The sequence below is a fragment of the Stegodyphus dumicola genome, chromosome 11, assembly GCF_044657685.1.
Source record: "Stegodyphus dumicola isolate Sdum_Otavi_A_Nest chromosome 11, ASM4465768v1".
Classification (NCBI taxonomy): Eukaryota; Metazoa; Arthropoda; class Arachnida; order Araneae; family Eresidae; genus Stegodyphus; species Stegodyphus dumicola.
Window position 1 is genome coordinate 147,565,725 of NC_140778.1, and position 26,497 is coordinate 147,592,221.

Consider the following 26,497-nt stretch of genomic DNA (forward strand, 5'->3'; position numbering starts at 1 on the left):
GTTACTCTAGTTTTCAAGGTGATTTGTGGATAAGCATTTCAACTCGCACTTATATAAACTGTTCATGCATTCATACTGAAATAAGAGTGAAAGAAAAGCTATTCAGTTAAAATTCTGCTCATATAACAATACAACTTAATTTAATAGGTTATAATATTCGCCACTGATTAATTTCGGTGTCTAGTATTATGGTACTACTACAGTACTGTGGATTTTTTAGATTTGTCAAGTTCTTGATGATTGTATTCATATTCATCATTATCCCCTTCATGCCGACTGTCACGTCTACGTGCCAGCGACAAACACACTCACTTCCCGGCCGGCACTCAGGCGTGCCAGAGCATTTTTCCGTTCAGCCCCGACTGTCACGTATTTGTGCCAGTGTCCTGGAACATTTTAAAAACTATAATTTCTGCCACAAGATGGCACTGTATCTCCATATGGTTTCAGATACATGTACATAGACTTTCTTCTCGAAATGAGAGAAGCATGACTCGCATACACGTGTTTTTGATTATATAAACAAAAAGGGAAATAAATGTTTCCGAATGGCGTGATTTATGATGTCTCTTTAAATTCGCACATGGTAGTTGTTTATTGTAAGTAGAGAAGTTTTATTTTCGCTAAAGCATTGGGTATTTCAGTTTGCAGTTCAGTTTTTAGAAAATAATTAGATCTTGTTAGACGTGAATTCTTTCTGTTTTTACCGTTGCAATGTCGAAGCGTCGAAAATGTTTAACAGAGCATGAAATAGCAGAAATGATGCAAAATATTTCAGATGTTGATTCTGAAATTCTGATATTCTGACATTGATTCTGAAAGATTAACTGAAAGATATTTTTCAAAACTTTGTTCAGAAGCGACTGATAAGAAAATGAGACGACGATGCTTCGTTTGTGCACATTCCTGGAAAAATCCTCCAAAACGGCAAATGAGTTATTACGAGTGCGAGGAATGTAAATTAGGACTGTGTGTAGATCCCTGTTTTCAAATTTTTCATATGAAAAGAGAATTTTAAGTAATATATTTAGTTTTCATATGTATAATGTTAAAAGTCATAAAATGTGTAAAATATGCATTTAAACAAGAAATAAGGCAATTAAAGTATATATAAAAATATCTATAAAGCATAAGCCGTTTAAATACTCTATAGAGCATTATTAAGCAATGCGTTGATACTTCAGAAATTTCATCGATTTAGGCTTAATAGCAAAAAAGCCCCTGTCCCTGGACAGAAGCTCGCGTAAAACACTGCCAGCCTCCGCAATAAGCGCGCGTTTGTGCTACCCGTCGCTAAGGGGTTATAAATGCAACTATGGGTTTTTTAGGATTTGTCAATTTCTTGATGATTGTATTCATATTCATCATTATAAATGCAATTTCTCTTTAGCTATCAATTTATTTCTTCATTTTTAGGTGGCTTGTTTCTAGCTACTGGTAGTACCGATCATAATGTGCGAGTATACAATATAGCTGGGGTGAATGGTCCGGAAAAGATTTTAGAAAGAGAAGTGCATGTTGTAAGTCTTGTTTAATGAATTCTTAATATTTAAAATGCTTAACTTGTATGAAAAATTGTACCTCAAAATTTGAATTTGGTTTAGAAAAAGGATACCATATGTATGTGTGTTCCTCCTTTTTTTGTGCATTTCTAATGTTTCCATATGTCCATGATTTAGTGTTTTTTGAATTGTGTCATAGCAGATCAATTGCAATTCATATTATAATTATTAAAATATGCTGTTGTGATTTGATAACAAACTAATTATATTGGATTTGCTTCCCTTTACTTCAAAAGTAGCCATTTAAGCCTTAACTAAAAAAAGATACATAAACTAGACTTTGATAATATCAGTTGCTAAAATTAAGTATAATTGCATTAGTGAGCTAATTTTTGTGCTCCATAATCTGTTTAGTAATATATCTACTTGCCTTTAATGTATATAATTATAATTTGTATGGTAAATTTTTTATTATAGGATCGAGTCGATAGTTTGCAATTCAGCAATTTAGATTGTCGTTTCATCAGTGGTAGTAAAGATGGCACAGCCTTAATCTGGAAGTATGAAAGGCAGAATTGGTCAAGTATACAATTAAAGATGACCACAAAGTTACCTGGGTAAGTTAACATATAATAATCTAAATCAAATGTGTGTAATCTGAGGTATTTATGTATGTATGTTAGTCGGAAATACACACTTGGTTTTGAGTCGCTCAACTCAGAAGTTACGCTTGGAAAGTGAAGAATAGTAACGTGAAATAGTACACTGAGTAGCATTCATTTATCTGCAGTCAAATAACAGGTGTATTTAATGAGCATGTTGCCTGAAAATGCCATTTCAAATACCATTGTGTAATTCTGTGGTAGTGAAAATTTACTGTCACAATATCTAGAAAAATGCCAGGTCTGCTGCAACAAATGTTCATATGCAAGTCTTTTATGCATCTTATAACTTATAACTGGAGTCATGCACATATTTTTGTATATCCCAACATCTCACTCATAAAACTCTGTGACTTTCATTGAATTTATATTCCAAGAAGTGTATGGTTACTTTATAATCTGCCTTTGCACTTTTATAATCTTGTTCCATGAATAAGTCTAATGACTATATTTGGTGCAAATTTTTTTTTTGGGGGGGGGAGGGTTGTGAAACCTTATATATATATATATATATATACAGTCAAAAGTCGTTAATCCGGACTCGTCGGGACTTTGATTCCAGATTATTGATTTTTCCGGATTATAGATCATCAGTTTAAATCTGGTAAGATGGCATGCAGAAATTATAAAATTAAAAATATGAAACCGTAATTTATGAAATAAAGAACAATTATGATCTAAAGGGTATCAAAATTTACAAAAAAAAAAAAAAAAAAAAAAAGCTTAATATTTATTTGTTTACTTTATTAAACATTTCTTTCAATGTAAGTTGTTTAAGTAGCTTCGTTTTATGTGATAATACTTCCTCTTGAATTCTATGAACAGACATAATTTCTTGTTCAGTTACAAAGTTCCGCTGTTGAAGTCCTATAATTGCAGTGTCGAGAATACCGACTAATTGTCAATCGAAATTTTTTCGTTTTCAATAACCTCTGTGTCACTTTCTTCACGATCGGAAGTGACTTATAATGACGAGGAATTTGATTTAAATCATATCAAAGACTGAGTACATCGAGATGAAATACTACATTTAGTAAGGAATTATAAGCCAAATAAAATAAAAACATCTACCCTGAAGATAAGGATAGTGCTGTGATCCACTTGTGCACCGCGGCGTGAAATTGATAAACAGATTTCGGAATGGTTAGAGAAACAAAGGATATCTTTTTATCCATTTTTTGCAGCAATGCCACTTTTCATTTGATGGACATCGAAACATACTTTCGCTTTGTAGATCCTTTGGAAGCTCCAGCATTGGAAATTCTATTTGACATAATCGAAAGTTCAAGCTTACTTTTATAAAATTGCTCTAACAGTCTGCAAAAAATAATAAGCCGGATCCAATTCCTTGATTAAGGAACAACGCAATCTGCAACATTAACTGAAATAGATAATTTTAGCTTATACTGTCCGTTATACATTAAACGCACATGCGTAAACGTATTATGCGCAGCCGTAAAAGTCTTACGTGCATGCGTAAATGCCTATGCGCATGTGTCAACGCAACGGATGCGCAGAAAGTTTGTAGCTTTGAGGTCCGAATTATAGATCATTCCGGATTATGGGTGTCCGAATTAACGACTTCTGACTGTATATTGTATACACCAGTAGTTTCTTACAAATGAGGATTGATTTTGGCAAGTGAAAAGCACATGACCATATTTCACTTCCTTATTAAAGAATTTTGGTGTTCTGAAATACCATTTCATTTCACTTATTTCGTATGCAAACCTTTCACAGGACTGGAAGCGAAATAGTGCTATGCACTGCACTGTTGAATGAGGTCATTCCTCGCTGTGCAGTGTCTCAAACCTCACTTCCATAATGCCTGGCAAAGTCAAAGGTTTTGAAAATGTTAATTGTTCCATATCCTAGCAAAAGAAATTTTTAGCATAATAATAACCTTTTCATTTGACTAAACTATCTAAAAGAAAACTTTCTATTTTTAAATCCATAGGTTAAATAACAGGTGTATTTAATGAGCATGTTAATGCCAGCATCTAAAAAAAAAGTTGTTTAAAAAAAATTTCCGACAACAAAATTGTCTTGGTCTTCATAAAATTGACGACATAATTGAAAACTATAAAGTTCCTCAAAGAAATACTAGAAAATGTTCTAGCTCTTATTTATTGAAGTAAATCTGATTTGAGGTATCAGTTTATGAGAATCAGCAAGATATTTCTGCCCCACAACAAATGAAAAACATGATTCATGTCTTATGTACACAAAACTTGAAGTTTTTAAAACTGCTGTATATTATTTGTGAAACTTGTCAGCCAAATGCTTTTTTATTTTATTTCTTTAAAAGATTTTATTAAATGTATTGTGTCAAGTTGGCATTGATTTTAAATTGATTAATTTCATTTCAACAGTCAGTCAGATGAACCTGAAGATGTAAAAGTGAAATTAAGAGTAACAATGGTTGGTTGGACCCTTGATGATAGCAAAGTCGTAACAGCTGTCAGTGATTCCTCAATAAAAGTGTGGAACTCGTCTACTGGAAGTTTGTGTAATGTGTTAAAGGTATCAGTTGTGTCATTTTATTTCTGTTTCTTCTGTTTATTGTTTTTTGTACTTATTGAAAAATAGATCTAAGCTCTGTGAATGAATATTGGGAAGTGATTTTTTGCTGTCAAGCTTGCATTATATTTTCTCATTTTTTCACAATAACATTCTTCAGTTTTTGTAATATGAGAATGGGATTAAATTGAAGGTGTGGCCAAATGCTTTTTTATTTTAATGTGTGAATAATGTTTAATTAATATGTGATTAATTAATTAATGTTGTAGCGTTGTGACTACAGCTAGCTGTAAAGTTGTTAAACAAAATTGGTAAAATTTAACCCAGTCAAACTTTAACATTTAACAAAAGGAATTTAATTAAACACAAACACTACATAAAGAAAGTTACATGACAAAACTAACAAGAAGTAACACAAAGTAATATTACTCAAAAGAAAATAAAAAGTAATAAAAAGTACATGTTCATAGTCCTCTGCCGAAACTCGAACTAACTAGTTCGGGCGTAGATGTTTTTTAATAGCGTCAAATAAGGTGGCGCTGCGATACATGGGGCTGTTTGCTAGCGTTCGTTACAATGTGTGTTTAATTAATGTGTCAATAATGTTTTTAATTTAATGTGTAAAATACAGAAGGTGTTTACACATTTTTAGAATTTCAATAAATTTCAATAAAGAATTAAAAAAAAGCAAATGTTTTTAGAATAAAAATTTCTGGCTACAGCTTATTAATTTATATGAGGAATATCATCTGCTGTTTTTAACTTTATTCTTCTTTCAGAATATTGCATGTAAATAAGTTGTTGATTGAAAGATGAATTTTTGTATTTTCCAAAGATAAATATTGCTATTCCATAATTTAAAAAAGTTGTGAAATGCATAGCATTAAAAGTTAAAGTTCAAAATAAGCGAAGTTATTAATCAGAAAAGGAAAAAACCCTTTAATCATTACTTTACTCGTAAAGAAGACTCCAAATGAATATCCGAAAAATGTGCATACTGTTACAGTGTATCTGTAGCAACAATAAATAAAATATTGTACCTAGGTATACATCATAAAATACTACAAAATATAGTGTTCACCAGCTTTTGCTGATGCATATGGCTCAACGGTGAACGATTTGTAGAACTCAGTATGAAAACTATTCAACAGGAAATAAGTGGATGTACATTGTGACCCTTGATGGTGCCCACCTAAATGACTGCAATAAAAAAAAGGTCTATTTATTATCGAAAATGAAGAGAAAAAATTGCACAAACTTTTTTCCATCTGTGCAAAGAAAGTTTCAGTAAAGGGGTAAGATTGTCGCAGGATTCTCTTACAGGAAATGAAAGATAAGGAATGGTGGAAAAGTGTTATAATTAACTTGACATACTATCAAGAAAAAATCTAATGTCCGATATTTATGGAAGAAATTCCATTTCTTCATCCCAGTGACTTTCAAAGAGTGAAACTTTATGAAGACAAAGCAAAAAGCCATGCTTGGAAAGGAGCCCAACAGCGGCCAGGTGGTAAATTCGATGAACACTGGTAGTTTGATCAGAGGTTCAAATGCTGTAAATGGGCTAGCTGCATAAATGTTTTTGTGGTTTTCCTTGTGTGGAACATGTATATGAGCCATTTTCTCTTAGAAAGTACTCCATGAAGGCATTCCTCCCCTTAGGCAGATAGCTCTCGAGTGCTTTGCCATAATCAAATAAACAAAACCATACTTTGAAAAGCACCATTGCATTTCTTGAAAAAATGAAGACTGCTACAGGTATTGCACATACACTTTTCAATGTGGTCAGCTTAAATGTCAGTCCGCTGACATTTAAGCTATGCACTATTGTGCCTCTTAAAAAAAGCTCTTTCTAAGTTCAAACTCATGATGATTGATGGACTTAAAGAAGTGGAAGAATGGAAATGAGTACTGCTGAAAATATTATGACTAGCCCTTCTGTATCATGGAAATCATGATGCAGCCTTAATATTAAAAAAAAAAAAAAAAAAAAAAAAATTGATGAGGGGGGAGGGTTGTTCAGATTGAACATTTAAAAAAATACTCATAGCATTTTAAACATTAATTAAACGGTATTCTAAAAGTGTGTACATAGCCATCTTTTGCTAAATAATTAAAAAAAGTAACAGTTATATAAAAAACCTAATTATTATGTCATGGTATTAATATTGTAACATTGAGATTGTTTTCACAATTTTTTGTTACATTTGATCAAATTTTTGATAAAATTGTATTCAATAATGATTAGGATAACAAAAAGAAAAATTAGAATAAGCATGGAATGTTAAGGGCCCTGGAAAAATTTAATGTGTAAGAAAGGTTAAATTTGATTGATTTCTGTAAAAATTTTGTGATTTGTAAGGAAATAATAAGGCTTGATACATTTTCATCACATCTAGAAGTTCCATTAAATTATTACATTGTTAAACTGTTTGTTCACTGTGCTTTTTAAACAATTCTTTTCCTTTCATTTTTTAACAGGGACACGAAGATGAAGTTTTTGTCCTTGAAGCCCATCCGACTGATCCCAGAGTTTTCTTGAGCAGTGGCCATGATGGGCGGATTATTATCTGGGATTTGATAACTGGGACCATAATAAAAAATCACTTCAATTTGGTATGCTTTAAATTAGTTTTTTTGTATCTAGTTTTGGGAAATAAATTATAAATTAAGATTTCAGTGTCAATTGCATGTAGTATATATTGTTTTGGCAGAGTGAAATGTGTATTTTATGAGAAAAGTTTAATAATTATTTTTTAGAAATATTTTACAACATATTACATGCATATTTGATTCATTTACTTACATTTGTATTTAGAAAGCAGAAAATACTCATTGATATATAAAACTGTTGTTGAGTTTAATTTATAAAAGCAGAGTATTTAAAAAATATTGTATTGTATTGTATGTAGCTGTATTTTTTCACATTCCAAATTTGAATTCTTTACATGATTATCCATAACTGCAGATTGGCTTTGTGATTAAAGAGCACTAAGCAAAGTCAGTAGGAGGAACAAGGGTTAGGCTCTTCTCAAATTGACACTGCTTACTTACAGGAGAAATATGAAAACACAAAGGGAGTAGGGAATAAGTTGCTTTTAAGCATACCAGGAGTCGGTGACCACACAAGAGCAAAACTTGTAATTTCAGAGTGATTGTTTGCTTTGAAATTGTTGAGTTTATTAATCAAAAATTCGTTAAAGTTTTACAAAATATGAAATAGATAATAAAACAGATTCCAAGTTTGGGTTTCCAGTGCCCATGTTCGAGTGGAGGACTATGTTATTCAAAATTTGATGTCTCTAGGTACTGTTGTTTTTCCACAGTATGAGGAAGATACATATATTCATGCAGATTCTTCATTATTTAATTTCTTTAACTATAATGAAGGCTCTAATATTTGGTGGCAACAATTTGAAAAGTGAAATGCTGTTTATAATGAACCAACACAAAATACCAAAATGAAATTAATAGCCTTTCTGGTCTAACACCCTTTGGGCTAATAAGTAAATAAAATAAATAGAGAAATATAAAAATCTAATATATTTTTTCTAATGTAGGCTTTTTTCATGTATTCTAGTATAAGTAAACTTATTTTACGTAGATTAACATTTTAATATGTATTATACATCTTGAAATTACTGCATGCAAATTAATATTTTAACTCAGTATGATTAATTTTAAAGTATTGCCCAGTAATTCTTAGTTTTTTCACATTGCATTTCAACATGATCAGTGTGAAAATGCATAATTTTCATTTGATAGTGTGAGCTTCTGATATTTTATGCATTGGGCATCCTACCTTGAAAACAGGAATAAGTCATTTTGTTTATATGAGTCATCTTTAAACCATCACCATTGAAAGTTGTTCCAAGAATTATAGATTTCCCATAGTGTTGATGGTATTTGCTGACACACTGAGTGTTTTTGTGTGATTGTCGGTTAATCTTCACATATGTCGAGGTCAGAATAGTCATTGCCGTCACTATCCTCTGTATTTAATGCATATGGGTTTTATATGTAAACTACGTTAAGTATAACTTAAAGCTGTACCATTTGCATTTAATACTAAATTTATGAGATATTTATTAAAGCTTTACTAAACAAAATGCTCAGGAAATGTAATAATACAGAATATTTCCCCAAATCAAACAGGTGAAAAGAGAAGTTTGTTCAGTACTGTTCTGTTAACAGGACTGGATAAAGAAATGTATGTATGTATGGATGGATGTGTGTGTTCATATATCTAAGTACGGATGTATATGCGTGTAAGTATACACATACATACACAAATGCGTACATTCATTCATTTCTGAATTCGATCCCGATAATAGAACAGTACCGTTTGTGCTGTGATTGATTAAATGTTGTAAATAAAAAAGCAAGTTAGAATAAATAAAATATAATAAAAACTAAATAGTTTGAAAATGAGATGTTCATATAACATACAGGCAAATCGCACTGCATAAAGTAGCATTGAATGTATGATGTATGAACAAAACTGCTAAGTGTTTAAAAAGGAAGAAAATTATTAGCTTTGAAATCTTCTCATTTACTTCATTTTTTGAAATGCATACTTTGGTTTTTAAACATTTTTAGTATGGAGTATTTTTTTTTAGTCCAAAGGGGAATTTGCCCTGAAGGACTATTGATTTCGTTTTTGCATTTTGCATTGAAAACTAAACTACAAACCACTTTTCAAATTGTTGCCACCAAATATTATCGTCCTTAAAGAAATTAAATAGTGAAGAAGCTGCATGAATGTGTCTATGTTTCTTGCATTGTGATAAAACAAGGTAGCTAGAGCTGTCAAAATTTGAATAGCATATTCTTCCATAGAATGTGAAAGCCCTAATTTGAATTTGAAATTTCATTTATTATCAATTTCATATTTTGCAACACTTCAATGAATTTTTGATTTAAAAAAACTAAATGATTTTAAAGTGAGCAATGGCAACACTGTATGAAATAAAAAATTTTTTGCTCCAGCGCACGAGACTCTGTATCAGAAATACTAAAGATTGTTCATTTTAAAATAATTTTGCGATAATGCTGTTGAACTGAATTTTATGGTTTAAGTACATAGAATATGATATTTAATAAATAAAGGTAACACACAAAACATTAAAAAAATGCCCTTTAGACGTAATTTAAAATCCGAAACCTTTTAGATTTTTTTTTCCCTGCTGTATATTTAAATTTTATCAGCACTAATTGAGATTGAGTTGCGACTTTTACAAGATTCAATTTGATAAGTTACAACTGCATTGCTTTCAGTTAACTCACAAAATGAAAATGCCAAGCCGCGAATTCTGTTCGAGGCTTGTTTTTCATTCAATGATAATTTGCTATTTAGACCGCTGGATTTTAAAGTTTTCTTGCTTTCATTTCTGTAAATACCGTGCTTCTATATAAATATCTCTATTGTTGTAGCTACATACTGAGGGGTACCATTATTGGTATTAAAAATTTTAAGGAAATTAGGTGTTAAATACAAAAAAAAAAAAAAAAAAAAAAAAAAGAAAGAAAGAAAGCTACATGAATATTTATAATGCTCATTAATGTAAGAGAAGACAAAATACAGTAATGCAAGTGTGTTTGTATTATAGATTGAAGGCCAAGGTCATGGGGCAGTATTTGACTGCAAGTTTTCTCCAGATGGGTTTATGTTTGCCTCCACTGATTCTCATGGTCATCTTAGCATATTCGGGTTTGGTTCAAATGATCGCTATAAAAAGGTAAGAGCAATAAGTATGAAATTTTAAATCTAAATACATTAACTGATTATTGTGATTTGTATGCTACTGTGTTTGATGTGAAAATAAATCTAATGACGGTATACTTAAAAACTGAAATTTTGTACAGAAAGTCTCAAGCTCTTGAAGTTAAAAAAAAACTGAATTTATACTGCATGATACAAGAAATTCATGTTTTATTATTATTATTATTATTATTATTATTATTTTATTTATTTATTTATTTATTTTTTTTTTTTAGGTTCCTGAGGAACAGTTTTTTCACACAGATTATAGGCCTCTCATTCGAGATATTCACCACCACGTTCTGGATGAACAAACTCAGATGGCACCACATTTATTACCACCACCATTTCTCGTCGACATCGATGGGAACCCGTACCCACCAAATTTACAACGCCTTGTTCCTGGTAGAGAACACTGTAATGATTCTCAGCTCATTCCATATGTTGCAGTATCAGCAGAAGGTATTAATATACATTACGCTTAATTTTGAATAGTGTCTGCTTCCCTTCCTTTTGTGTATGCATGATGTAATGCAGAAAGTGGCTACAACTTAAATCCACTCTGTGGCCTCTATATGTACGCATTCAAAAGTAAAGGTACTCTCTGTATGTACACATTTAAAAGCATTAGTTGTGACAATTGTACATAAATGGATGTGCATCTTGAAGTGTGTCTAGGCAAATAAAGTAGTACATATATTGATGGGGAAGTAGGCAGTGTACAAATTGGGAGGATCATTTTGTGAAATTGTAATCAAGAAAATAACTACTTGTGCCCTTTTATGGAAACTTTAGGGTTTTGATGTCAAATGAGATCACTTGGAGGGTGAAGGGTTGATACGATATGGAAAAAGTAACAGTTTTTGTAATATATTAAAAATTAAGATAGTGACTTGTAGACAGAGCAACTTTCATATGTGTTGGCTTGTTTAACATGTTCGCTGCCAACCACGAGTTATCTCGTATGTCTTGTTGTGTTTAGACTCCAGCTACGAGTTAATTTGTAGAACATTTTTGTTTTACCTACACATATGATCAAACTCGGTATTTTTATGGTCTTTGAAGGTATCTGGCTTTGGGAATTAGTAAAAAGCACAATTCAAGAGATTTTTATGGTTTATGGATTTTTATGGTCTTTGAAGGTATCCGGGAATTAGTAAAAAGCACAATTCAAGAGATTTATTGTAATTAATACAGGTATAATATAAATAATTATAAAGTAAATAACACAGGTACTGTAAAAATAAATAATGATCAAGCAATTTATAATAATCTTTGTTATAATAGTTGTTGTAAAAGTAATCAATTTGTTATAAGCAACTTCTTCTTCATTGGCTCGACAGCCCTGGGTGGGCCCTGTCCTTCTCCAGCCATCTCTACTTTTGGCAACCATTTTCCAGTTTTGAACCTTTAAAATATTAAGATCTTTTTTCGACACATTCAAACCATCTTAGCGGGGATCTGCCCCGAGATCTATTTCTAATGGGCTTTGCCCAAAAGATTTTCTTGCAGCAACAATCTTCATTCATGCTAGTCAGATGGCCAGCCCATTTAAGTCTCTGTAATTTGATGAATCTTAGAATATCAGGTTGTTTGTAAATTTTATAAAGTTCTAAATTAGATCTTTTCCATGATCCATTCACTTGGACTCCACGAATGCAACACAAGATCTTTTGCTAAAAAATTCCCAGAGCTTCCTTATCACGTAAAGTCATGCCCACATCTCTGATGCATAAGTCGAAACAGATGTTACAAGACTTTTGTAAAGAAGCAATTTAATTAATTTAAGAAAGCTGAACTTTAATTAACTGTCCAGGGCATAAAAACATCTATTTCCAGCAATGATTCATTTATATATTTCTGGGGCCAACACATTTTTAATATTTATCTCTGTTCCCAAATAAGTAAAAATGTTAACTTTTCCAAACTTACAATTGCCAATTTCTAAGTGACTAAGTTGTAAGTCAAACTTTAAGCAAGGTAAATATTTAGTTTTATTTTCATTTACAAGTAAATTAATGTTATAAGCAAAAGCAACTGCGAAGTATAAATATACTCGAAACAAGTATGTTCGTAATTATCACTGTCATAAAACATTTTATCGGAAAATCCAATTATGAAATAACTTATATAATTAATAAAGCAATTAAAATTATCTAAATTCGATATCTTTTCCATAAATACATGTTTTGCACTTTTATTTTGCAATTTATTAATTAAAACATTTTGGCGTGGTGGAACCGTTTTTGTAGATGTCACTCAGAAGCAAATGTGTTAATGAACTTAATACTTACATGTAGGCAAACACAGTTGCATTGCAGATGAACAATATTGCTCTGTTGATGTATGCATGAGTTTCACCTTTGATCACATAATGTACCCATATAGCCTACCAGAAAATGTCAGCGGAAACAAGTACCATATCTTCTTTCAACTAGAGGTGCCTGATTTCCTCATAGCAGTTCCAGTCAGCATGATGGAGTGCTGGTCCATAACACAGCAAAAGTGTAAAACTATAAGAGTATGCCAAATATAAGGGTGTATGGATTTTTTTAATTCCTGACTCCTCATGAAAGGCTGAAATTTAATTTAATAAAAGTATGCAATAGATATCTGTTTTGCAAAATATTTTTACACTAAACATGTGTTTTAAATAATCTTCTTGGGATATATGTATTGGATTATAATATGATACTGAAGTATTTTTAGATCAGCACATTTTTTCTTATTTAAGTTTGTGGATGCTCATTGGTCGTTTGTGATTAATTCAGGGAATTATACTCATGGTTCATCAATATATGCATGCAAATGTTTCTATCGCTATATTGTCATCAATATCTAACATAATAAGCAAAATGCCAGTGAAATGAGAGTGTGTAGTTATATATTTTTAAAAGGTTTCATTTTTATAGTAACTTTAGTATATAAAAATCTAGGGGAAGCAGAAATATTGGAACCGGTGCGTCCTGCCAACGATGGTACGGTCCGACCAACAATTGATGACATGATTGAAAGGCTTCAGATGGAGCAAAGCCAAAACTTAGGATCAAGAGATGTTAGCGATAATAATACGCCAAGAAGAACATCTTCTGATTCATTCAGATCTCCTCATTCTAGTCACAGACCACCAAATGGAAATGTTGAAAGGAATGGATCTGAAGCATTTTCGCCACGAACACCACGATCTCAAGCAGGTGACTTGAACCTCTTGCATATCTACATTGCATTTTGGGGTTTTAGATTCAAAGTTATTTTTTCATTTGTACATTGTGCTTTTTCTTTTTGATAAAATATTTTATAGTTTCTAAAACTATAGTGATTTGGGGGGATGATAAAGTATGATAAATTGTAGTAATCGATAAAGAATAAAAGTTTAATATGATCCATTAAGTTTACTTGTTATGTAAGTTAGAAATATATATATAATGTAACAATATGTATTAAAATGTTCAGTATTAAAACTGAAAATTTTGTTATATGTTTTTCAGGTCACAGTCGGGTAGGTTTACGGCGTACAGGAGATGTTGAGGGTGTCCAGTCAGTTGGCAACTGGCAATCCAGGGGAAATCAAGCTGATTTACCGTCTTGGGTAAAACGGGTTGTTGTTAAGCCCATAAATTCCTCATTGTCCAATGCTTACCTCCAGAGGAGAATGGGCTTGGCTGAACATGAATTAAATTTATTTAATAGAGAGCGAAAGAAGAGGCCCTTGCCAGATCCAAGTGAAGTAAGTCTAAGCTTTCTAGTCCCTTGTGTGTATTTTCCTTTTCTGAAAATTCAGCCTGATTAACTGTAGTGGCTTCATAAGATTCCTAAATTCAGTTTCACAAAGAAATAAAATTAAATGTATTGGTTTATTGTTGAATTTTTAGAAAGGTATTTGCCACTAATGATGTTCATTATTGATTTAGGAGGTTACAGTCAAAGCAGCTAACAGTGTAATCATATTCAGTTTTTTAGTAATTTTTTTTTACTTGAAATATTTTTTAAGCTGAATTTTTCTGTTTTGTTGGATAGAACTTTTCTGTATTTTCTTACTAAAATTGCCTCCCCCCTTTTTTTTGAAATGAAAATACGAAATGAGAAAAACAATAACAAAATAAAAAAATAGTGCATTTAAATTAGCAAAGATTTCTCTGGCAAAATTCTAAAAGCGATATATTGTAACAGATAAATGCAAACTGCAAATAGTAGCATTTGTTCTAGTTTATTTGAAATAATATCTTTAACTCTTTAAGTGGTATCTGTAAGAATATTTTTTGTGATATTTGTAAGAACATGCATATCAGGATATTTGAAGGAGTTTTATTTTTTGTTGTTCATAGAAATAACTGTTGTATTTATTTAAAATGCATCTAATTTAAAATAATTATTAATTCATCAGGATTATAGTAAACAAGAAATGAAAGATATAAGATGGCAACAAATAATATGCAGATTTCATGATTGATGGGGAGGGAAATGCAGTATTACATGTCAGGATATTTGAAGGAGTTTTATTTTTTGTTGTTTATAGTAATAACTGTTGTATTTATTTAAAATGCATCATCTAATTTAAAATAATTATTAATTCATCAGGATTATAATAAACAAGAAATGAAAGATGTAAGATGGCAACAACGAAAGGGCCTTAGGGCTGGCTTGAGATCTAGAACTCAAGAGGAAGCACTTAATAATGCTTTTGGAGAAGAATTTGAAGTAAGTACATCTTTAAAAATTCATTCCCCCCTTTTTAAAGCATAGTTTTCCAAACTTTTGTGGGTCTCCACCCCATTGCAGTTTTTCTGTCCAATGTCCGTCTCCTTTGAATTTGCTTAGCATTCCGTACTTCCATTAGTGTGCTATGAATGTAATTTTTAGGCACTTAAAGAAATGCATATAAATTTTTTATGTTTATTGTACTTGCAATTAATCTGTAGTTATTAAAACTGAATACAGTCAAAAGTCGTTAATTCGGACACCCATAATCCGGAATGATCTATAATCCGGACCTCAAAACTAAAAACTTTCTGCGCATGCGCCGCTTTGACGCATGCGCATAGGCATTTAAGCGTGCACGTAAGACCTTCACGACTGCGCATTTGCGTGTGCACAAGCGCAGAATACGTTTTCGCTTCGCGTTTAATTTATAACAGACGGTATAAGCTAAAATTATCTAATTGTCTATTTCAGTTAATGTTGATGATTGCATTGTTCCTTAATCTTCGAATTGGATCCGGCTTATTATTTTTTGCAGACTGTAAGAGCAATTGTATAAAAGTAAGCTTGAACTTTCGATTATGTCAAATAGAATTTCCGATGCTGGAGCTCCCAAAGGATCTACGAAAACGAAAGTATGTTTCGATGTCCATCAAACAAAAAGTGGAATTGCTCCAAAAAATGGATAAAGGTATAATATCCTTTGTTTATCTAACCGTTCCGAAATCTGTTTATCAATTTCATGCTGCTCTGCGCGGGGGGGGGGGGGGGACGTGGCGGCGCACAATGAACTGGAAGTTGATCTGTCAACACTATTGTTATCTTCAGGGCAGATGTTTTTATTTTATTCGGCTTATAATTCCTTATTAAATGTAGTATTTCATCTCAATGTACTTCGTCTTTGATATGATTTGAATCAAATTCCTCGTCATTATAAATATCACGAATACAAATCAAATAGTTTTCTGGTTGCAATTTTCTAATTTCGGCTATGCATAATGTATGCTTTACGCATGCGTGCGTTGAAAGAAATGTTTAAGAAAGTAAAAAAATAAATATTAAGCTTTTTTTTGTAAATTTTGATACCCTTTAGATCATAATTGCTCATTATTTTATAAATTACGGTTTCATAATTTTAATTTTATAATTTCTGCATGCCATCTTACCAGATTTAAACTGATGATCTATAATCCGGAAAAATCGATAATCCGGAATCCCCGAAGTCCCGACGAGTCCGGATTAAAGACTTTTGACTGTATATATTGATATGGAATGATAATTATTAAAAGCTTCTCATCTTCCAATTCCTGACATGCTGTGTGCAATAGCATAAACCCTATACCTGTGGACACCATGGCACACACTGATCGTGTAACGTATGCCCCCTGCTGTGCGATCACAATAAAAATATTTTAGTTTTCAATAAAACTCCATGTGAAAGTTTACTCATTTTTAATGAAATAAAAATTGCATCCAGCACAGATACCAGCACAAAGCGAATTGGACCAATCTTTTTTTCATGTGCATGTATAACTCTATCCAACTATAAATTCACCTTGAAAAAGTAAATCATGCCTGCTGTCCAACAGATATTCTAGAGTGTGCTCTTAAGGAGAAAAAGGTTGGGAACCCTTGACTTAGAATATGCATTTATGCTCTTGTTTTTAGTTAGTAATTTTCATTCCTAGTGATTAAAAAAAAAAAAAAAAACATGAAGCTTGAATTTGTATGTATCAAAGACCATCTAATGAAATTTGGTGCGATTCTTAAAAACATGCATGGCTGTAATAATTGTGCCATCAAAGTGAATGATTAAATATTTGTATCAAAACTGCATAAGTAACCAAATTTTCTAGACATGTCATTACTCCTCACATGTTTCTCAGTGACCATTTATTCCCTTTGAGACTAATGTCCCTGAGATCACCTCATTGTCCATCAGTGGGCATTGAAAACCTGTGAATTAAAGTTCTGAAGTTGATTTCAAATCATTCTTATTAAAAATTTAATTTATATGTAACTTTTTTTTATTAAATTGTTATGTTTAAGTTCATTGATATTAAACAATATTTTTTATAAGCTAAAGTTAAACTTTTCATTATTACACTATATTGTTGTTTAAAAATGGAAAAAGCTAATGTTAAAATTTTACTAAAAAAATTTCCATAATCATTTAATCTTTTCATAATATGCCAAAACTCTTTTGTTTTGTGTAGAATCCGGACAATGTGCATTCTTCAGATTCAGAATCCGAGCAAGAAGAATCAATGTCTGATAGTACAGAAGAAAGGTAATTAATTGTATATATAAAAAAGTCTTTATATACGTGTGTGCTAGTAAATAACATGGAAATAGTTAATGTATGATTATTATTTTCCATATCTTCAAAGTGTTAAATTTTTTTTAAAAGATTCAAGTAAGCTAGATATGAGTAACATTGCACAAAATTGTATTATCATGCTATTGATCGAAATTGGAGATTGCAAGCATTAAAATAGTAGGAATGAGTGGTATTAATGTCACAGCGAGATAATTAGGAATTGAATCAATTCAGATTAGAGGGAACAGGAAAATTGATTAAAAAGTTTTGAAAAGGAGAGCTTTACCGTGGCTCCAAAATAGAAGGACTGTAGAAATTCTTTGTGAAGTTTCAAATTATGTATGCACTTTTGATTCAGCTTGTGCACAGTGAAAAGGAAACGAAACCTGGTTACCATACATTACAAATTTTGTCAAGTGAGTTAATTATTCTTGGTGCAAATTGAAAAAAGTTCACCAAGACAAATTTAAAAATTTCTTGGTAAGTTTCTAACCAAATTTTACAAAATTTAAAAATCTAGGCATTATTTGAGGCATAGAATCAAAATATGAGGGGGGAAAATTAATATGTTGTTTCAGAAAAGGTCTGATTTTCTGTTAAAATAAGTATGTTTGAACAATTGTACGTATAAATCTAAGTACATCCTAAGTCGCCTTTGAGAAATGCGAGTTAAATTTCTTCAGTCAGCCTAGTACAGCAAGAAAAACAGAACTGTCGGTTCCGCCCCCCCCCCCCCCCGTTTTTGTGTGTGTGTGTGCAAAGTGTACATTAATTTTCTTATAGTATAATTATTTGATTAGCGTTTGCTAATTATTTGATTAGCGTTTGCATTATAATGCTTAATGGTATGAGATATTTTATAATAGACGAATGAAAGGTACAATGAAATTTCCTCTTAAATGAGTAATAGACTGTTGTAATTGAAAAAGTGATTTTCTTTATTAGTTATTTTTATCATAATACTGGAAGTTTTTGTTCAGCATGCATTACTATCTGATATAATTTTCTGTCATTTTTGTGTATTTTTTCTGTCTAGTTTGAAATGAAATAGGTGCCTATTCTGCATACTTTTGTTGGAGCAAAAATATAATGTAAAAAATGGAGTAATTTTATAATTGGTAGTTCTTTTTATGTATCTCTTTTTTTAATCTAATAATAATGCTAGGTAAAACACGTATAAGTTTATTAGCGTAAAATTAAGATTCAAATGGTAGAAACAAATGAAGAATGATGAATAAACTGTAATGAATCTAGGAAAATGCTAATAATAAATCTAATACTATGGAAAAAAAAAAATATGTGTGTATATTTTTAATAGTTAAATGTATTAATTTCATATATTTTTATTGCAACTTAATTTACTGATGTGGGACTGTGTTTAATAAAATCCTTAAAATATAACATTTGTTTTCAAGCTGAAAATTCTTGATAAGGAAGGGGGATTGATATTTTCTTTCTTTTTTCCCTTTTAATTGTTTTTAATTGCAAGCAGAAAATTTAAGAAAAAAGTTTGCTTTTTTTTTTTTTTTTTTTTTTTTTAATCATAGGCAGAATTTTTGATAGAAAAAATGTTTTTCTCTGCTTTCATTTCTCTGTTGTTTTTATTTTTCTCACCATTGTTATTTTTGATCGCAGGCAGGTACTTTGTGATTAAAAAAGGGAACGACTGATATTTTTCCTCATTTGTTTCTTTCTGTCTTCTCTGGGTTATTGTTATTATCAAAAGTGAATGAACATCAAAGATTCATATTATAACTATAACATATCCTTACCCTTTTTTATGGAGGTTGAGCAAACATCTTCTTATGTTTTCATTGTGTTCTTTTAAGGTTTGGTTCACTTTCGTCCACTCTAAAGATTTGAAATTTGTCTAAGACTATGCTTCTCTTGTCTTTTTCAGTTAGTGACACACTTAGCCCAAGTAATCTCATAGTTTTGTGATGTGAATTTTAAATTTATCCATAATACTAGTCGGCATATTTCTATGTGTGAGCTGAGAAATTTTAACAAATTTTACTTCTGAAGTTTGGGAAGTTGGTTTGCACACAATTTCAAAATGATTTCCACTTAATTTGATTTGAGAAATGTTATAGGTTGAATATCTAAAAAAATATTATTTTTACTTTATTACATTCAACTTTCAAATTTTCTAGCAATCTTTAGAAGTCTCTCTCTGCTAGAAGCAAGTTCAGATGAATCTCATTCTCCATTATTTTACCATTGAGATGTTGCTACCATCTTGTAGATAATTTTTAGTCCATAACATCGCCTCATCAGTATTCAGTGATGATAACTTCTAGTTTAAAACTAGCAGCAAGTGCTGTCCTTTTTGTATGATCATCTTTCACTGTATAACAGAAATGAAGAATTCTTTTTCACTTTTAAAAAGAAATGCAGCTGAGAAGAAAAAAAATCTTATTCTTGCTAGATAAGTGTTGCCAACAATTTTAACCAAAGTGAAATTCACTGGACTGGTGACAAAGCACCATAGAAGTAAGCCAAAAAGTTAAGAGAATTAAGTAACTGTTGGTGCTATAAAAGTCTTTTCTTTCTGCCATGCTATCACCTCTATTTTTTCAAATGGAAGTTGAAGGTGCATTGACATTCAACTTCAGTTCACCTGATAAGTTTAGTTGTGCCAAATGACTAATTATTTGAGCATTTGGCGATATACATATCTGAATTTGTTGAACAATTTAAAGTTCTATACAGAGATTTTCAACTTTTGTTAAATCTTTGCAGTGAAGTCTTACTTTTGGCTTTCATTTAGAAATATAATATGAGGTGTTTGACATACTAAATTTAAAATAAATGTGACCCATTTGATCCTGACTGAAACCAATTTTCTCTCATATGATATATGTAAAAAATAAAATCTTGCTGGAAAGATTTCCCATCCAGTTTATCAGTTTTTTTTTTTTTTTTTGAAACATGTTAATAATGAAAGAAAAAATTTATGCTTTGATAAAAGTTGAGTGTTTCTTATTTATTTATGCTCAAATAAAAGGAATAGATTAAACATTTTACAAGTAACTAGAATGTAATACAACTGTTCCGAAAAGTTATTAAAGGCTTTAATTAAATGTGCAAATTTTCTTTAATATAAAGGACAAAATAAAAATTATTACAATTGTTGATAGTTTAATGCAGCATGTTTCAGAATAATGTATTATTCTTCTTCATGGTAAATATTAAGAAGATTTTTCTTTGGCATAAAATGTGAGATTAAATATTGTGAAATATCACTAAAGATTTAGAAGAAAACCTCTGATGCCTTATTGTTTTTTACCTTGTTACTTGTGTGCGGTGCCTAAAACTCCCCAAAGTAGTGGAATAATTTCTATGGCTATGTGAAATACTGTGGAACCTTAAGATGTGAATTTAATTTCTTCCAGCATTGAGCTCGTATAGTGAATTTCTCGTATTTAGATACAAGCTCCCCCATTGAAAATAATGGAAATCCATTTGATCTGTTCTGCACCCCCAAAAATATCAACATTAAAATCAATTTTCCTAATAAATAACAATGTTAAATAATATAACCATAGTTTACCTTTTTGAAGAGTCCTGATTGGCAATAGGGCTGGGGGGAAGACGAAACGGGCTACTGTGGCGAAGGAGAGTCACCATCTAATTCAGGAGGCTCTTTCTTCTTGAGAATGTTACCCCACTGCAAGCAGATTCTGTGTCAGAATCACTTAACTTTCTTTTTGTTGCAAGTTGCTTTACCAAAAGCTTTTCTAATAACATTTGCTTCTGGCTCCTTTTTAAGCTTTTTTTCTAACCTCTAAAATGCGACACTACATTGTCATTACAAGTTCATGGGGCTCTCACTCACTGCTTTATTAGTTTTTCAAAGAAGAAAGTTTTCACTTCTTCTCACTTTGCTAACACTTCTTTAATCTTAGTGGTAGAGAGGCCCTCATCTCCTATTCTCTCCTTTCCTAATGAAAGCTCTTCTCACCACCTCTCGCTGCTGCTCCTTGTGAAGTTCTTCAAGTTTGTCTGTTGTAAGTTCCTCACTGAGCTCCTCCACTAACTCATTCAGATCATCACCATCCACATCCAGACCCATACTTTTCCCCAGAGATACAATTTCTTCGACTAGCTGCACTGTGTTGTTCACAAGTTGAGGATTGAAACCCAAGTCAGGAATATTCTGAGGCCATAGTTTCCATGCTGAATTCAGTGTCCTCACTGAGACTTCTTCCTAAGCATTATCAATAAGGTTTAAACAATTTAGGATGTTGATGTGATCTTTCCAAAATTTTCTGAGGGTCAGGTTTGTATTTTCGGTCACTTAAACACATTTGAAACAAGGCCTTCATGTACAGCTTCTTAAAGTTGGAACTTGCTGGTCCATAGGCTGGAGAAGTGGAGTGGTGTTGGGAGGAAGAAACTTGGCTTTTAGAAACTGAAATTCCTTCCAGAAAATAATTATTTTCACATTAATTGTAAAAAAACAATTAACTCACAAGCACACGAACATGTAGGTCAAAAAACACTGAGTGATCTGATGAGGGAATTCCTTGTGCCTAGCATACCAACAGCCTGGCTCGTTACTTGAGTCAATGCTCGTATTTAGAGAGGAAATTTTTTGCTCATACTTTCCTCATGCCTCGAATTTCTCATATATAGAGGTGCTCATATCTTGAGGTTCCACTGTAGTTAGTAAGTTGTAAGAGAATGCCAAAATGTGTAATAATTGTTAAAAAATCTTTAATAAAATGTGTTATACAGTGTATTGAGTGGTTGAGATTCATAGAGGAGAAAGACTGATGTTGATAGCCGAAGATTAAGGGCTATGCAGGTGATCAAAAAATCACTTTGCCTATGACGGAAGTTGTTTGTGTTTGCTTTCAGATGCAGCATTGACACAAGCAGATCCTGAACATTTTTCTTTCAGCAGCTCCTCTCCTTTTTTGTGGTTGTTTTCAGTGGCAGTCTTGAGTTTATCTACTAGTTTGTAATAGTTTTTAAATGCTCTATTTTTAATTGCATTGCGTAGAATTTACATGTCTTGTAGATATATTCTCAAAGTGTCACACTCAAGATCAACATAGATATTGGATTGTGCAATCATGTTAAAAGTAGGCATACCAAATTACATCTTGTGTTAGCACATCTCAAGTGGGTTTACACATATGCATTTTACACACATGTTAAGTGGGTATACTCATCTTAAAACTCTTTACCATGTAGCAGGCAATTTTTTTTCAGTCTGTACAAAATTACTTCTGCTTCATGGCAGAATCATTGTTCGTTAAAGAGTTAAAAAAATAGAAACACTTTCTCAACAATAAGAAATTTAATAATCTTTTAAAGTGTTTATCTTTCAAAGTACTTTACTTTGTGCAAGGGTACATTGCAAATTTTACACATATACCGAGTCACACTGGGTATTTTCTTGACAAAGCACAATAGATATTGTTTCAAAATATCCCCCCCCCCCAAAGTTCCAACGATGGGTCCTGATGTATGGTTTCTCAAGGAAAGTTTCCCGGAGAATCGAACTCTTTTTTTTTTTTTTTTTTTTTTTTTTTTAATGCCAAGTGGTAATGTTATTGGTTTTTCTGGGTCTTGAACAACTTCTGGTGAAATTTCATCTGATGGCTAATGGACTGCTATGATAATAAAAACATTTTTATATCTTCTTTTCCTTCATGGAATTATGAACAACAAATGAGTTGAATAATGCACAGTTTATAAGGTACATAACAACATTTTTGTCTGTTTATCTTAGAATGGAGTAATATGATAGAAATTGGTGAGCCCAGTAAACATCTTTCATCTGCCTTATTATAGTCAGTCAGGGTATCATATTTTTCCCCTGGTGTTTCTATCAATATTGTGCCTATCTTTCATTTTAAATGATTCGGTTATAGATATGAGAGATACACCGTTTTTCTTATTTCCACATTTGTACTTAAGTATATCTTTTTTTTTTTTTTTTTTTTAAAGCGCATTTTAGTGAAATTTGTTTTCAGGCAATCCGTATCTATAAAATATAGTTAAAATATATTTTATTTAAATTTATTTTGAATAGGGCCACAATATCAAATTTTATTTTGTAACAGCTTTTCACTATTTTCCTCACTATTGCGATAGTTACCTATATAGAAATGATGCCACAAATTTGTGTAAGGTGTTGCAACCATTTGATTTGCTTCCAGTACTAGCTTTCCTTGAACACAATATATTTTAAATATAGTTATATATTAAAATATATTAAAATGAATATATTTTAATATATATTTAAATTAAAATGTTGTATATTAAAATATATTTTATTTAAATTTATTTTGAATAGGGACACAATTTCTAATTTTATTTTGTAACAGCTTTTCACTATGTTCCCCGCTATTGCGATAGTTACCTATGTAGAAATGTTGCTACAAATCTGTGTAAGGTGGTGCAACCGTTTGATTTGTTTCTAACACTAGCTTTCCTTGAATACAGTATATTTTAAAATTACATATGTAACCTATAGTACTTTCACACACATTGCAAATGAGAATTCCATAGTTTACGAACATACCTGTAGTATAAACTGTGGAAAATAATCTCTCTCTCCAAGAACACCTCTAAAGACAGTTGCTAAATAACCTTATAAACATTTATAAACTTGGAAAAAAGTAATTCAGTAGTGGTCTAACTTTCAAAAGCATATCTGATCCATCATCCAGGTCTTTATTATTATTGAAGTGCTGGCCTTTCCATAATTGATGCAATCTGTCTCTTGTCATTATTTTTAGAAAAATTGGTGTTCTTATACACAGTAGGAATATACTGTGCTTCAGTAGTCTAATTTTTGGTCTTACACACTTGTCCTGTAAAAAGAATAAGCTCCCAGAAATTTCTTCATGTCTGGTATTGTAATGTCTTTCCATTTGAGGCCTTTTCGGGATTTGTGAATTTATCAACATTTTGGTAATAATATCTATTTTATTCTTATACAAGGAATTTAAAAAAAAAGCATAGTTGGAGCTGCAGCTCCCTTTACACTACCCAAAACGTTTTATTGAGTGGCATAAAAGCTGTTCCAAGACTGGTGGATGATTGTCTATTGATGACCATTTTTCTTCAGAAAAAAGAATCATCTGAATCCAGGCTTGAAGTTCTTGGTCAGAAAAAAATCCTAGGACATGGTATATTTTTGTTGTCACTCGAATCATCGTAAGCTCATTTTTGCAGGAAAAATTCTTTATCATAATTTTCTATTTTATTATGGTCCATTTTTAAGTATTTATTGCAAAAGAATTAAAATTATTGTAAAAAAAGTAACTTTATAGCTGAAAAAACCTGCTGATAGCAATAATCCACCAATAATCCTTAATCATTCAAGTTTTGTCATGTCCATGCTTTAATAACAATGTGCTCCTCAAGATGTGTTAATTGAACAATGAAAGGATAAAGAATATTGAATGTGATGCAGCCAATAAAAACCTGTTTTCTTAAATACTTAAATAAGCAATTTTTGTCATCATTATGTCAGGTACCAGTATAACTGTCAAAAAATAATTTATCTGTCATGTTACATAGCACACGTCTTTTATTTAATTATGTAATTTAGTACGTTCATGTGCAATCATGTAATTTAGTTTTGATTTGCTGTTATTTTCATTTATGTATTTGTTTTATTAGTTATTGTTATGTGATTATGAAAATATTATTATTTGCTTATGTAATTTCATTTTGAATTGCTGAAGTTTTTAGATTTACAGTTGATTTTAGTTATTATTACAACAACTAAATGTAATAAATATAAAATTGTATTTTTTATAAATTAATATTAATGTAAATATAAATATCTATATTAAATTAAAATTGAATGTGCAAATTACATATAATTCATAGATGTATTTATAAATGCAGGGGATCCTGCCTAAGTAACTGTCATAAATTTTGAAAATACAGTTATTCAACTGAATCTACAGTTGATGATGAATCCTATTATGCTTATTACTATTTATAGTAATTCTGGAGAATATTCGGATTGGATAGAAGATGTCGGATTAAACGAAAGACCTGCTGCGAAACCTAGTTCCAAGCCGTCTACATCTGGTATGTCTGCTAGATCAGGAAGAACTCGTAGACAGGTAACTTCATCTGAGGAAGAATCTGAAGAAGAGAAGGGTGAGGAAGAGGATGAAGAAGAGGCATCGGCAACCGATTCTGCTGCTAAGAAAAAACACAGAAAAAGGCCAGAAATTAAAAAGAAACCATCAATGAAGAAAACTGCTGTGAGTTTCTTTTTGTTATTGTTTAGTTTTTAAAAAATTCTACTTTATTTTCAGAGTGTCTGAAAAATGTTCTGCCGTTAAATGGATTTCTCTGATTTTTAGGTTAATGGCAAAAAGCTTCCAGAAAGGTTCCGTCCTCCTGAATGGTTAACGGATGTGACACCTCATAAAGCACCATATGTACCTCAGATAGGCGATGAAATTGTATATTTTAGACAAGGTCATGAACTGTATGTCCAGGCTGTAAAACGGAATAGAATATATGACATATACATGAGAAGTCAGCCATGGAGAAAAATTAACTTAAGGGTAATGAATTGAGTTTATTTTAAAGATTTCAAAGCAACATTCTTTTTACTCTTTTGAAGTTACTTATGAATTGTTATAATGAAAAATTTTATGATTGTATAAACACCCCTTCCCCACAAATATGTACATAAAAAAGTTCTTCACTGTTTAGAGTAAGTATTTTCTTTTGGAAAAGTATAGAACGTGCAGAACAAAAGTTTCCCTATTTGACTACCTATATGTAAGTCAGTTGTTAAACTGTATCTTCAGTGGCTTTTGAGTTCCCTGAATGGCGTGACTAAATGTGTGCAATTCTTCTTGAGCAGATCCAAAAAGTCATGAAGGTTTAATGAAATTAAGCAAAAGGGGGGACTATTTTGCATTTAACAAATACTTAAAAGTTGGAAACATTTCATGTGGTAATAACCTTTGTGGATTTCTTTAAATATTTTGAAAATATCTTTCTGAAGAAGGCAGTTTTTGCAAATTGAAAATGTAGGGCA

General features: G+C 31.3%; 1 protein-coding gene across 3 annotated transcripts in view; it reads left to right on the plus strand.

Moving 5' to 3' along the window:
- BRWD3 (bromodomain and WD repeat-containing protein) overlaps positions 1-26,497 on the plus strand; it is a 123,782-nt gene that overhangs the window by 29,526 nt on the left and 67,759 nt on the right. For all 3 annotated transcript variants that reach the window (XM_085827301.1, XM_035358086.2, XM_035358085.2), the window contains exons 11-22: positions 1,417-1,520; positions 1,980-2,119; positions 4,537-4,687; positions 7,166-7,300; positions 10,294-10,422; positions 10,682-10,907; positions 13,382-13,639; positions 13,934-14,172; positions 15,024-15,143; positions 17,360-17,433; positions 25,439-25,706; positions 25,809-26,015. In XM_085827301.1, coding sequence (XP_085683427.1) covers positions 1,417-1,520; positions 1,980-2,119; positions 4,537-4,687; positions 7,166-7,300; positions 10,294-10,422; positions 10,682-10,907; positions 13,382-13,639; positions 13,934-14,172; positions 15,024-15,143; positions 17,360-17,433; positions 25,439-25,706; positions 25,809-26,015 — 2,051 coding nt within the window. The remainder of the gene's footprint in view (positions 1-1,416; positions 1,521-1,979; positions 2,120-4,536; positions 4,688-7,165; positions 7,301-10,293; positions 10,423-10,681; positions 10,908-13,381; positions 13,640-13,933; positions 14,173-15,023; positions 15,144-17,359; positions 17,434-25,438; positions 25,707-25,808; positions 26,016-26,497) is intronic.